The 16,008-nt window shown below is 40.9% G+C and overlaps 1 protein-coding gene across 2 annotated transcripts in view; it reads left to right on the top strand.

The window, feature by feature from the left end:
* The window catches only part of LOC124116157 (protein neuralized-like), a 59,261-nt gene that overhangs the window by 18,269 nt on the left and 24,984 nt on the right, over positions 1-16,008 (top strand). For both annotated transcript variants that reach the window (XM_046477411.2, XM_046477402.2), the window contains exon 2: positions 8,792-9,304. In XM_046477411.2, the coding sequence (XP_046333367.1) occupies positions 8,792-9,304 (513 nt within the window). The remainder of the gene's footprint in view (positions 1-8,791; positions 9,305-16,008) is intronic.

Consider the following 16,008-nt stretch of genomic DNA (forward strand, 5'->3'; position numbering starts at 1 on the left):
TTTCAATTTATCATTTTACATCGATAAATTAAAAAAGTATTCACTATTTTCCGTGATGTTATTGAAAATAAAATTATCGCACAACGGGTCCACATCGAACATGTCAAAGAGCAAAATATAGACGTTTTAAACAAATCTTTAAATATATTATACAAAGTAATAAATAAAATCAACAAAAATATATATAAAAGTAATCAAACTTACATAGATGGGTTATTATTTCCATATGTTCGTGTATCGCGTGTAATGCAAGTCAAATGACATCTCGGCTTTCATCGCCTTGAATTCTCGGCTCGGACACAATGTTTAATGCCATAATATATGCATGAAAAATCTTTGTCACAGCTCATAACCTAGCACGATGCATTCACGAAGTTCCGTATTTTTAATATATATCATGATTTCCTGCTTAAAACGTTCAGAATAATACGATTTAACGAAAATCTTTCGTCAACTTCTGAAAATTACCAAACACGAACTTGTTATCACAGCTGTAATTTGATTGGCTGCCTTAGGTCACGTGCTCAAATTTGGCTAATCGCGAACCTTGTAGCAGATTTCGGCAAGAAAGCCTCATAAGAAACCAATTTTATTCCAATGACATCGATTGTTATAACTACGGAACAAAAACCAGACCATGTTACGAGCGTGTAGATGGAGGAATAAGCTTTCCAGCGATGTGTCATATGCCATTCTTCAACGAACGTGTTATTCATACGAAGTCTCGAAAACGGGGGTATTTCTTCATGTTACTGAGCGGACAGCCGCTGTTATCGGGAAATGGGTGATGACAGAAACTATTTATAATTCTTTTTAAAATGATTTTCCAATTACGTAAACAATGAAAATAAAACAGAAATGGGTAAGTGGATTTTATGAAATCTTATATTTGCCGAAAATCGTCAAGTTTTCGCTTCCTTGGTCCTTAATCTGGATGTTAACTATGTGTTAGCTTACATTTTATTTATTTACAACAAACTTATGCATTATTTTAAATAATGTGAAAAACATAACTTTCATATTTATAAAATATAGGATTATAGGATCAGACCTTTCAATTGATGTATAACATGTAGCAGCAAATATATTTTACAAGCAGATATCTTCTTTGATGAATGTTGGCTTCATCTATCACACAAGAGTCTCTGGGAACTTGTGAGTGAGTGAGTGAGTTGGGTTTAACGCCGCTTTTAACAGTATTCCAGTTATATCGTGTCCCAGCAGTAAACACTTCTGGTTGACTGGTGTTGAAAGAGTTAATTGACTCATTTATATCTTGGAGCTACTTTAATCTTCCATGGGGCTATGTAAAACATGTTAAACATTTACATACAAGGGTTAAAACAATAAATGACATGAAAAAATGTGAACATGAATTTAGGTTAGGATGGATGACTTTTTGTAAATTAAAACCTGAGAACTGTACTGTTTCAAAGAAAATTATACCTCCATATAAAAATTACTCATTCAAAACTATATTATAGTTTTTTTAATTTGAATGCTGACATTTTTCAAAGTAGGGCCGAACAAAATTAATTGTGCGTTTCCTAGATTAGGATTTTAAGTGTGTAGGTCTACATCAAGCTTTATAAAAGTTAGTTTAAATTAAAAAAATAATGATAAAAAAATTCCCTATTCCTTAATCCTGGGAACATTTCATAAAAAATCAAAATATCTCCCCCCTCCCCTTTTCAGTTTTTTTAGCTTGGCGTAACAGAATATAAGTGTTGTCCTAGTTTGTTTATGAATAAAATATAGATCTATATGTTTATTGACAGTGCATTTTGCTTTATTGTAAATTAATGAATGTACTTATTGGTCTCATTAGAATGGTGAGAGGTGTAGGCGATGGGAGGCAGCTGAAAAAAGGTGACCAAGACTACATCGAACAGGAACGAAAGCGAAAAGCTGATTATAGGGGTCGGATGAATCCTGAACAAGTTGACAGGTAACAAACTTCAGAATTAACTTTGTGTTTTCCAATATAAAAACAAGATGGAGTTACTCCAAGTCAACAAGGGAAATATATATAGTCCGATATGTAGTAGATTAATAGATGGGTCCATTTCTCTGTTTATCAGTATGATCACATTGGACTCAACAATATACTTTTGGTTTTTAACAAAATGGAAACTCACATCCTCCAAAGGGAAGTAATTATACACAATATCATTACAAAATCTCATTTATGCTTAATAAATTAATCTTAAAAATAAAATACCACCTGGATATTAAACAAAACTTCAAATTTATATTTACTATATGGATGTGCTTCACTTTGGTAAAAGCATGGTAAATTACAATTATTACTTGTCTTGATACTTCCTAGATCACAATTAAATTCAGTTATACAGTCTATATTTTGCTTATTAGAACCACTGTGGCAAAGTGGTTAAGTCTAGAACTCAAAATCCACAGGAAATTTGGGTCTGGGTTCAAATGAAAAGTTGGCCGAGTTTGTGGCAGCCCCATCTAAAATTAACCTGGTTGTTCATGGGGCAATATTTACATTTTCAGTCTTCTGTCTTCAGTCTGCTTTCGTGAATCCTTCAATAAAATTAAACTGTGCAGCTTGCTTATGAAATCATGTTGAAGTGGCAAATACATATTATATATTATAATTTTGATTTCAACAGGTGGATGATTGGCCATGGGTGACTTTTTTCACTAAAGTGAAACAAAGATGGCTGGCAAAGGACATCCACCACACTGTCATGTTCGAAGACATCAGAATAGCAATTGATTGGACATTATTTGAGGTAGGACATTTAATAGAACTTTATATAACTCAAAATATTGCATCATATTTCTGACTGTTGTACTGAAAGAATTCAAGTTTTTGGTCATGAATATAATGTTGTTTAAAGGGACAGTCCCCGAAAACACTGTTTTTATGGTTAGATATGTTAGCATGTGCTGTGCATTGGAGCTGTACAACAATTTCAACAATAATCTTCATCTGCACATAGATAATAACAAAATAGCAAATTAGATTCACTATGAATGGACCGATTTTCACCAAACTTTACCATGTGTTGCACAAGTGTATCTTGCAAAAGTGAAGTGTAGCATACTAAAGTAGGTCACCTTACCTATATATTATTGACTTATTATCTTTCGATGAGGGACTATGAATTGCCTTGCCTTGTATGTTAATGTTCTTCAATTTTTAACATTTTATTGGTGATGCAATTATATATATCTTGTTGATACAGGAGATGACTAACGCCCTGTCCACCTTTAGAATGGACTACGAGATCAAGAACCAAGAGGACACCAATAACCAGTTTCTGAATAAACATAAAAAGGAGTATGGCAAAACTGATATTGGTCATTGAGATAAACAATATTCAAGATACAGGATAGCTAATGTTTAATTGCACAGTGGAAGACTTTCAAAGTTAAATTAAATTAAATTAATTTTTCTAAAATGATTTTTCATGTGGATACAAAATAGCAGCAATTGTACAGCTTTGCCTAGGAATAATTTATTGTGTCGCAGTTTTTTCCTGATTAAGTCTTGCGATAATACTTTGAATTCATCAACAATTTGAAGTGGTTTGTAAAATATTCAGTACAATGAATAATTGTCAAACAGTTACTGAATATATAAATTATAAAGGGTTATTCCTAAATGAATGTTTGAGAGGGCTGGGATGTACATTTAAAAATATTTAATGAGTGGTGGGGATATCAAGATTCCACAATCTGTTATTTTTAATATACAACTTGCATACAGCATTATAGTTTTAAAATTTGATGGGCGTGTGGGGTCCCTGAGTCTTAGAAAATATCTTCCTGCCCTGCCCACATTAATTTCTGGAAAACCCCAAACCACATTCCAGGCTGTTGGGAATCTTGTCTACCGATAAACAATTGTACTTGGAATGAAATTATGTATTAATACAGTAATGGAATGTGTTATCACTATATATTACAACTTCATTACAATGTAATTACCCTGGTGTGTTAATTAGTAACTTAATGTCAAAATAATATCTAGAAACAAAAGAATTTTCTTCTAGAACATATTTCGGGCATACCATGAGGCACAAGCATTTTTTTTTACAAAGTAGACACATTTATAGTTGGTTGTAAAGAAGACATAATTGCATGATACTTCATGAATTTTTATGCTAAATTAGATATGATTGATATGCATATGATTTAATTCAGAAATAATGAACAGCTGTTATTTTCCGGCGATGGGACAGCCTTATTGGGTTGTTTATATTGAAAAATATTCCATGGTTATAGACCAGTTAGAAATTATTTTGAGATACATCGTCATCACCATTGTAGAATTTGTGACTTGTCACACAGTATGATTTGGAATATGAAATAAAAGTGGTTTGCAGACTGTATTTTATCCTGTTTTGCTTTGTATGTCCTTTGTTCGTCCTGACATCACAAATGTCTGTCCTTTGTTCGTCCCGACATCACAAATGTCTGTCCTTTGTTCGTCCCGACACAAAACCCTGATTTTTATTTGTCTTGTGCTGCTTAAATAGTTGTAATTAACCTTTAATTGTTTGATTATATCTTAATGTACTTGTAATGTTTCATTCCATACTTCAGGGAACATTTAATTTTTCTTGTAAATTGCTATTTTAAAGCATCATGTCTGTCTCCGTTTGTCCCAACACTTTTTGATTTTTTTTTAACCTTGAAAGAGTTTCAAGACATTGATATATTCACATGTATTAATCCCATTTTGGGTGGCAAGTTGTACCCACTACCCGAAATGCAAATGAATTAAAACAGATTTATATGAAGAAAACTTAGGTTTTGTCTGTCCTCGTTCGTCCCAACATGTCTGCGTACCATCAGTTTTTTCATGTCAAAATTAAACAAACTGAGCCAGATATTATCTTCCCATGTCCAAAGATGAAAAAAAGAATGTTTAAACTTGTCAAAAATGCCGCCACCTTGTCTTTTCATAAATATCTAAATACTGACTCCAATGTAACACTTCAATGGGCATAAAAGTGAATAAGGACTCAACTACAATGTGAAATTTGATGTTTTTTCTCTTCTGTGACAACATATTGTCTGTGTCAAAACAGCGGTGTAACGTCATAATAGTGACATGCAATGCACACTTCATGCTGGCTTACGAAGTAGCTGTGCTACGCACATCATCATCTAGCTTGCCTGATATGCAAGTAAATCATATTGATGTAAAAGTAAAATATATTCAAGCACATTAAGCACCATTGTTTGTTTAAAGGCTATCAGTGTTTCCTGAATTAAAATCAAGCATCCATTCAAAACAATGGAATAAACCCATGCCAATTCACCCAATAACTCAAAAGAGAGTATTATTTAAATTGAAACTTTTATATTAATTTGCTTCAGTTTAATCACATGACTCAAAACATTCCACAAGTGCATTGTTTGGGGCCATGCTATCACTTGTAAACAAGACATAGCCAATGTTCTGTGTTGTTGGTCATTGTGAGTTGAGGTGTTTTCTGTCATAAAAGTTGCAACTTTGTTTCCACCACTTATGTTTAACAGACTACAGCAACTGAAAGCCATGAAACAGTGTGCGTACTGAGTTGGTTGCACTACAGTCATTCCATAACAAATGTGATTCAACGGCCTGGGGCATGATAGGCCTATACAGTGGTTGTTTTGTTTGACTGCAGGATGTTGCTAAATGCCATACACTGAGCAGCAGGAGTATATGTGGTTTTGAAACTCTTCAAGGATTGCATATGTCTGTGTCCAGAGACACATAATTACATAATTCCTCGGACAACTTTGTGGAGGCTGTGGCATGGACACAGTGGTTTGAATACCGGTATGTTTGGGAAAACCCCACGGCATGACATCATCTTGTCATATTTCTTCCAATGTAATAATATTCAAATATTCGACAAGTTTAAAGGAACTTTTTATCAATAACTGAGTGTGGATGTGACATCTTGCTTGACAGTAATGAATGAAACATGTTACTAAGGATATGTTAGTTCACAGGGGAGGTAATTTGTACAGCATCATGACGTCAGCCCATTATGACGTAGCTAAAAAATTGTACTTCATAGCAGAATAAGGAACAGTCAGGAGCAGCTAGCGGGGCACTATGTAGCAACTGAAGCTTAGTGCACTGTAGGAGCAGCTAGTGGGGCACTATGTAGCAACTGAAGCTTAGTGCACTGTAGGAGAAGCTAGCGGGGCACTATGTAGCAACTGAAGCTTAACGCACTGTAGGAGCAGCTAGCGGGGCACTATGTAGCAACTGAAGCTTAACGCACTGTAGGAGCAGCTAGCGGGGCACTATGTAGCAACTGAAGCTTAGTGCACTGTAGGAGCAGCTAGCATGGCACTATGTAGCAACTGAAGCTTAGTGCACTGTAGGAGCAGCTAGCGGGGCACTATGTAGCAACTGAAGCTTAGTGCACTGTAGGAGCAGCTTACATGGCACTATGTAGCAACTGAAGCTTAATGCACTGTAGGAGCAGCTAGCGGGGCACTATGTAGCAACTGAAGCTTAACGCACTGTAGGAGCAGCTTACATGGCACTATGTAGCAACTGAAGCTTAATGCACTGTAGGAGCAGCTAGTGGGGCACTATGTAGCAACTGAAGCTTAGTGCACTGTAGGAGCAGCTAGCATGGCACTATGTAGCAACTGAAGCTTAATGCACTGTAGGAGCAGCTAGTGGGGCACTATGTAGCAACTGAAGCTTAACGCACTGTAGGAGCAGCTAGTGGGGCACTATGTAGCAACTGAAGCTTAACGCACTGTAGGAGCAGCTAGTGGGGCACTATGTAGCAACTGAAGCTTAGTGCACTGTAGGAGCAGCTAGCATGGCACTATGTAGCAACTGAAGCTTAATGCACTGTAGGAGCAGCTAGCATGGCACTATGTAGCAACTGAAGCTTAGTGCACTGTAGGAGCAGCTAGCATGGCACTATGTAGCAACTGAAGCTTAATGCACTGTAGGAGCAGCTAGTGGGGCACTATGTAGCAACTGAAGCTTAGTGCACTGTAGGAGCAGCTTACATGGCACTATGTAGCAACTGAAGCTTAATGCACTGTAGGAGCAGCTAGCATGGCACTATGTAGCAACTGAAGCTTAGTGCACTGTAGGAGCAGCTAGCATGGCACTATGTAGCAACTGAAGCTTAACGCACTGTAGGAGCAGCTAGCGGGGCACTATGTAGCAACTGAAGCTTAACGCACTGTAGGAGCAGCTAGCATGGCACTATGTAGCAACTGAAGCTTAACGCACTGTAGGAGCAGCTAGCGGGGCACTATGTAGCAACTGAAGCTTAACGCACTGTAGGAGCAGCTAGCATGGCACTATGTAGCAACTGAAGCTTAATGCACTGTAGGAGCAGCTAGCATGGCACTATGTAGCAACTGAAGCTTAATGCACTGTAGGAGCAGCTAGCGGGGCACTATGTAGCAACTGAAGCTTAGTGCACTGTAGGAGCAGCTTACATGGCACTATGTAGCAACTGAAGCTTAGTGCACTGTAGGAGCAGCTAGTGGGGCACTATGTAGCAACTGAAGCTTAACGCACTGTAGGAGCAGCTGAGGTGGGGAAAGATTCAACAGCAGAGCATTCATAAGTTTCAGTATCAGGTCTTTGTATTACTTTAATATATTCTGTTAAATCGACTTAGAGACTCATCTTTCAGTAAAAATTTGGTGTTTTTTTAAAGTTTATGCAATGATGGGTTTCTAGATTTTATAGTTTGTGCTAGACTTTTTATTCTTTTTTAATCGATGTAAACTATGTTCTTCCCATGTGATGTACAAAGCTGAATATGGCATTGTTCCTGGAAGCAAATACAGACCTTAGCTTCTTCTGGGTATGGGGTCACACAGTTTGTTTTGTAGAAATACATAGGTCATCTTGATATACATGCATGAAAGACACCACCACATAAACCATATGTGATGCACGAACATGATGAATAGGATCTTACTTGGCACCAAATTCTTGTTATTGTTTGAATAAAAGATGCAGCAATGACAGAATATGGAACTCAAACGTAACAATACAGACAAGCAACACAAGCATGTTTTACATATGAAACATCATGAATAGACCTATGAAAGTGGGTGGTTCTCAGTTGCCAAAATGTTGACTGTTAGCAACTATTTAACTGCAAAATCATGCCACTAACTGAAGTACAAAGGAAAGTCGTCCAATGATTGGGAACCGGAGAATCACAATCAATGGGTCCACCACAGGTTCGACTGTCCCAGGCAAGTGTGACATAGCTGGACATCTGACTGGGGTGCTACACAACATTCACTTCTCTTCATGTACAGCACCTGTACAGTGATGTACCAGCCCAAGGGCCTTGACATCGTGTGAAGTCCAACTGTCAAGGCATGATAACATAGGAAACAGTTATCAGATTTATGAAGGAAAGCACCATGGGGCCTGCTTTTAATGTGTTTGGTGATCTCTCTTGACTTCAAGATGGAAGATGGGGACATGTCTCAAGTCAAACTGTGAAAATACTGAGTCATGCTACAACTGTTGACAGTGATTCCACTTTGCAATATATTAGGGGATTGTATCATGCATGTACAGATATAAACATCATGTGTTTGCAGGTGTTGGGGAGTAGACTTTGGCCTGCTAGTTTATTTGGAATCATCTTTGTAATCATAGTTGTTCTGGATGTGTCGTGGTTGTGGATGCAAAAGTAAACTTTGACTTTTCATCAATGACCAAAACCAGTTCTGGAACTTTTAGCTCTCATTAAGAAATTATTTTTTGTTAACTGAGTTCTTTAAGTTATCTTGATTTCTTATTTTCCAGGATTATCTGGTGAATTGCAAAGTCTCCGCTCTGATTGGCCTCTGCATTTCCATGAAGTTCATGGAGACAACATTGACATCAGCCCAGACCGAACACGTGCCAGACGAATAGACAGTTTTTGTAAGGGCATCTGCTTCAGTAATCGCCCCGTCAACATCAACGAAAAGGTTTTCGTCAAATTTGTAGATACCTCTTCCAGTTGGAGTGGTGTACTACGTTTCGGTTTCACCAATATTGACCCTTCTGTTCTGCGAGGGGCAGAATTGCCTCGCTATGCATGTCCTGACTTGACCAACAAACCAGGCAACTGGGCAAAAGCACTGGGAGAGAGATACGCCAACACAAACTGTCTGTTGTGCTTCTGGGTGACGAGAGCAGGGGATGTCTTCTACAGCATGAATGGGGAAGAGAAAGGGGTGTTCTTCTCAGGGGTGATTACCAGTACCCCATTGTGGGCGCTTTTGGACATCTATGGGAACACCTGTGCAGTAGAGTTCCCGCAAGAAGCACCAGGTAGGTTGAAGACACTGCAATGTGTTCCTGATGAACATGCTGCCATGATTTAAGTCCCAAACTCATAAAGTGTTATATATGCCATGCATCAGTCAGATTGTAAACTTAGAGATTGTGGCGTTACTGCTAGTGATTTGCCTTTGTGAACCACATTGCTATATAAGTGAGTCATCTCTGGTTCACCTGTCATGACAAGGGGTCTTCTTGAACTGATGTCGAGTTATCTGACCAACTCAGGAATAGGCAGTCAAAATGTAGGCCAAGTAATGGATAACCACCAGGAAAATCAACTTAGTCATTGTCTGGCTGCAGAAGTGTCACATCTAGCCCTTGATATTCAACTAATTCAAATATATTGTATTGTACCTTATTCTGAGTATAGATTTTATCATACAGGCTATGTTTTGTCTATGTTTGTCTATTTGTTAAGACTAAGTTAAGTTTCTTAATAAATTGAACCCTGCTATAAGTATTCTGAAACAAGACAAAACCAATATGTGATAAAATGATAAACTGTTTGACATGAAAATTCACTGAATCTTTATGCAACAAATTCCAAATGTCTTTGAGTGTTTAGTACTTATAATTTGTTCCTGTTTCAGAATTTACTAAATTACTTCTAGCCTTCAAATTCCAGATATGAGAATGTGCATCTTATAACTGTGTGTGTGAGATGTGTCTTCTGCCTGCCAGACCCACCAATAATGTCAGTCTGAATGTGACTGTGTGTGTGTGAGACTGTGACTGAGTGTGTGTGACACTTTATGACTGTGTGTGAGACTGTGACTGAGTGTGTGAGAGACTGTGACTGAGTGTGTGATAGACTGTGACTGAGTGTGTGAGACTGTGACTGAGTATGTGTGACACTTTGTGACTGAGTGTGTGTGACACTTTGTGACTGAGTGTGTGTGACACTTTGTGTCTGAGTGTGTGTGACACTTTGTGACTGTATGTGAAACTGTGACTGAGTGTGTGAAAGACTGTGACTGAGTGTGTTAAAGACTGTGACTGAGTGTGTGAAAGACTGTGACTGAGTGTGTGAAAGACTGTGACTGAGTGTGTGAGACTGTGACTGAGTGTGTGTGACACTTTGTGACTGAATGTGTGTGACACTTTGTATCTGAGTGTGTGTGACACTTTGTGACTGTATGTGAGACTGTGACTGAGTGTGTGTTAGACTGTGACTGAGTGTGTGAGACTGTGACTGAGTGTGTGTGACACTTTGTGACTGAGTGTGTGTGACACTTTTTGCCTGAGTGTGTGAGAGACTGTGACTGAGTGTGTGAGACTGTGACTGAATGTGTGAAAGACTGTGACTGAGTGTGTGAGACTGTGACTGAGTATGTGTTAGACTGTGACTGAGTGTGTGTGACACTTTGTGACTGAGTGTGTGTGACACTTTGTGCCTGAGTGTGTGTGACACTTTGTGCCTGAGTGTGTGTGACACTTTGTGACTCAATGTGAGACTGTGACTGAGTGTGTGAGAGACTGTGACTGAGTGTGTTTGACACTTTGTGACTGAGTGTGTGTGACACTTTGTGACTGTGTGAGAGACTGTGACTGAGTGTGTGAGACTGTGACTGAGTGTGTGTGACACTTTGTGACTGTATGTGAGACTGTGACTGAGTGTGTGTGACACTTTGTGACTGAGTGTGTGTGACACTTTGTGACTCTGTGAGAGATTGTGACTGAGTGTGTGAGACTGTGACTGAGTGTGTGTGAGACTGTGACTGAGTGTGTGAGAGACTGTGACTGAGTGTGTGAGAAACTGTGACTGAGTGTGTGAGACTGTGACTGAGTGTGTGTGACACTTTGTGACTGAGTGTGTGTGAAACTTTGTGACTGAGTGTGTTTTAGACTGAGTGTGTTAGACTGTGACTAAGTATGTGAGAGACTGTGACTGAGTGTGTGTGAGACTTTGACTGTGTGTGTGAGAGACTGACTGAGTGTGTGTGACACTTTGTGACTGAGTGTGTGTGACACTTTGTGACTGAGTGTGTGTGACACTTTGTGACTGAGTGTGTGAGAGACTGTGACTGAGTGTGTGAGAGACTGACTGAGTGTGTGTGACACTTTGTGACTGAGTGTGTGTGACGCTTTGTGACTGAGTGTGTGTGACACTTTGTAACTGAGTGTGTGTGAGACTGTGACTGAGTGTGTGAGACTGACTGAGTGTGTGTGACACTTTGTAACTGAGTGTGTGTGAGACTGTGACTGAGTGTGTGAGACTGACTGAGTGTGTGTGACACTTTGTGACTGAGTGTGTGTGAGACTGTGACTGAGTGTGTGAGACTGACTGAGTGTATGTGACACTTTGTGACTGAGTGTGTGTGAGACTGTGGCTATTTTTTTGTGAGACTGAATGTGTGTGTGTAACACTTTCTGACTTGTGAGGCTGTAACTGTGAGACTGTGAATGTGTGTATGACTCTGTGTGAGACTGGCCGTGTGTGTGCTATGGTTGTGTGTGTGACACTGAGTGTGTGTGAGACTGTGACTGAGACTGGCTGTGTGTGTGTGTGTTAGTGATTGTATGACTGTGTGAGACTCTGGCTGTGTGTGTGTGGCTGTGTGACTGTCTGAGCGTGTGACTGTGTGTGTGAGACGTGGCTCCTACCAGCCAGACCCACCAAATATATGTCAGGAGAACATGTCTGTCAGTCTGGTTGCTGTAACTGCACGCTGCTCTCATGTATTTGCACAAGTGTTTTTCTATGACAAACATGTTGGTCTGCTCTCTCTGGTCGTTTCATCTTTATGTGATCTTAACAAGATACCAGATATTCCCTAGGGCAACTCAAGGTTAACCTTTTCTCCACACACAGTCAGACAGTAGCTAATTTTATTGTTATGTTTGATACCAACCCGCCTTTTCAATACTTCTACAAGTTCTGGTAAACATCAGAAAATATAATCACTCACTCACACACTACTTGATACACTACCTCACACTACCTCTCTCACATGCTGCCTCACACAGTGACACATTACATCACTCACTCACACACTACTTCATACACTACCTCATGCTACCTCTCTCACATGCTGCCTCACACAGTGACACATTACATCACTCACTCACACACTACTTCATACACTACCTCATGCTACCTCTCTCACATGCTGCCTCACACAGTGACACATTACATCACCCACTCACACACTACTTCATACACTACCTCACACGCTACCTCTCTCACATGCTGCCTCACACAGTGACACATTACATCACTCACTCACACACTACTTCATACACTACCTCACACGCTACCTCTCTCACATGCTGCCTCACACAGTGACACATTACATCACTCACTCACACACTACTTCATACACTACCTCATGCTACCTCTCTCACATGCTGCCTCACACAGTGACACATTACATCACTCACTCACACACTACTTCATACACTACCTCACACGCTACCTCTCTCACATGCTGCCTCACACAGTGACACATTACATCACTCACTCACACACTACTTCATACACTACCTCACACGCTACCTCTCTCACATGCTGCCTCACACAGTGACACATTACATCACTCACTCACACGCTACTTCATACACTACCTCACACGCTACCTCTCTCACATGCTGCCTCACACAGTGACACATTACATCACTCACTCACACACTACCTCACACGCTACCTCACGCTACCTATCTCACATGCTGCCTCACACAGTGACACATTACATCACTCACTCACACGCTACTTCATACACTACCTCACACGCTACCTCACGCTACCTATCTCACATGCTGCCTCACACAGTGACACATAACATCACCCACTCACACACTACTTCATACACTACTTCATACACTACCTCACACGCTACCTCACGCTACCTATCTCACATGCTGCCTCACACAGTGACACATTACATCACCCACTCACACACTACTTCATACTCTACCTCACACGCTACCTCACGCTACCTATCTCACATGCTGCCTCACACAGTGACACATTACATCACCCACTCACACACTACTTCATACACTACTTCATACACTACCTCATGCTACCTATCTCACATGCTGCCTCACACAGTGACACATTACATCACTCACTCACACGCTACTTCATACACTACCTCACACGCTACCTCACGCTACCTATCTCACATGCTGCCTCACACAGTGACACATTACATCACTCACTCACACACTACTTCATACACTACCTCATGCTACCTCTCTCACATGCTGCCTCACACAGTGACACATTACATCACCCACTCACACACTACTTCATACACTACCTCACACGCTACCTCTCTCACATGCTGCCTCACAGTGACACATTACATCACTCACTCACACACTACTTCATACACTACCTCACACGCTACCTCTCTCACATGCTGCCTCACACAGTGACACATTACATCACCCACTCACACACTACTTCATACACTACCTCATGCTACCTCTCTCACATGCTGCCTCACACAGTGACACATTACATCACTCACTCACACACTACTTCATACACTACCTCACACGCTACCTCTCTCACATGCTGCCTCACACAGTGACACATTACATCACTCACTCACACACTACTTCATACACTACCTCACACGCTACCTCTCTCACATGCTGCCTCACACAGTGACACATTACATCACTCACTCACACGCTACTTCATACACTACCTCACACGCTACCTCTCTCACATGCTGCCTCACACAGTGACACATTACATCACTCACTCACACACTACTTCATACACTACCTCACACGCTACCTCATGCTACCTATCTCACATGCTGCCTCACACAGTGACACATTACATCACCCACTCACACGCTACTTCATACACTACCTCACACGCTACCTCACGCTACCTATCTCACATGCTGCCTCACACAGTGACACATTACATCACCCACTCACACACTACTTCATACACTACTTCATACACTACCTCATGCTACCTATCTCACATGCTGCCTCACACAGTGACACATTACATCACTCACTCACACGCTACTTCATACACTACCTCACACGCTACCTCATGCTACCTATCTCACATGCTGCCTCACACAGTGACACATTACATCACTCACTCACACACTACTTCATACACTACCTCACACGCTACCTCACGCTACCTATCTCACATGCTGCCTCACACAGTGACACATTACATCACTCACTCACACACTACTTCATACACTACCTCACACGCTACCTCACGCTACCTATCTCACATGCTGCCTCACACAGTGACACATTACATCACTCACTCACACGCTACTTCATACACTACCTCACACGCTACCTATCTCACATGCTGCCTCACACAGTGACACATTACATCACTCACTCACACGCTACTTCATACACTACCTCACACGCTACCTCACGCTACCTATCTCACATGCTGCCTCACACAGTGACACATTACATCACCCACTCACACACTACTTCATACAGTACTTCATACACTACCTCATGCTACCTCTCTCACATGCTGCCTCACACAGTGACACATTACATCACTCACTCACACGCTACTTCATACACTACCTCACACGCTACCTCACGCTACCTATCTCACATGCTGCCTCACTCAGTGACACATTACATCACTCACTCACACGCTACTTCATACACTACCTCACACGCTACCTATCTCACATGCTGCCTCACACAGTGACACATTACATCACTCACTCACACGCTACTTCATACACTACCTCACACGCTACCTATCTCACATGCTGCCTCACACAGTGACACATTACATCACTCACTCACACGCTACTTCATACACTACTTCATACACTACCTCACACGCTACCTATCTCACATGCTGCCTCACACAGTGACACATTACATCACTCACTCACACGCTACTTCATACACTACCTCACACGCTACCTCACGCTACCTATCTCACATGCTGCCTCACACAGTGACACATTACATCACCCACTCACACACTACTTCATACACTACCTCATGCTACCTCTCTCACATGCTGCCTCACACAGTGACACATTACATCACTCACTCACACGCTACTTCATACACTACCTCACACGCTACCTCATGCTACCTATCTCACATGCTGCCTCACACAGTGACACATTACATCACTCACTCACACACTACTTCATACACTACCTCACACGCTACCTCACGCTACCTATCTCACATGCTGCCTCACACAGTGACACATTACATCACTCACTCACACGCTACTTCATACACTACCTCACACGCTACCTCACGCTACCTATCTCACATGCTGCCTCACACAGTGACACATTACATCACTCACTCACACGCTACTTCATACACTACCTCACACGCTACCTCACGCTACCTATCTCACATGCTGCCTCACACAGTGACACATAACATCACCCACTCACACACTACTTCATACACTACCTCACGCTACCTATCTCACATGCTGCCTCACACAGTGACACATTACATCACTCACTCACACACTACTTCATACACTACTTCATACACTACCTCACACGCTACCTATCTCACATGCTGCCTCACACAGTGACACATTACATCACTCACTCACACACTACTTCATACACTACCTCACACGCTACCTCACACTACCTATCTCACATGCTGCCTCACACAGTGACACATTACATCACTCACTCACACGCTACTTCATACACTACCTCACACGCTACCTATCTCACATG

The sequence above is a fragment of the Haliotis rufescens genome, unplaced genomic scaffold (assembly GCF_023055435.1).
Source record: "Haliotis rufescens isolate VD_foot unplaced genomic scaffold, xgHalRufe1.0.p SCAF_12, whole genome shotgun sequence".
NCBI lineage: Eukaryota > Metazoa > Mollusca > Gastropoda > Lepetellida > Haliotidae > Haliotis > Haliotis rufescens.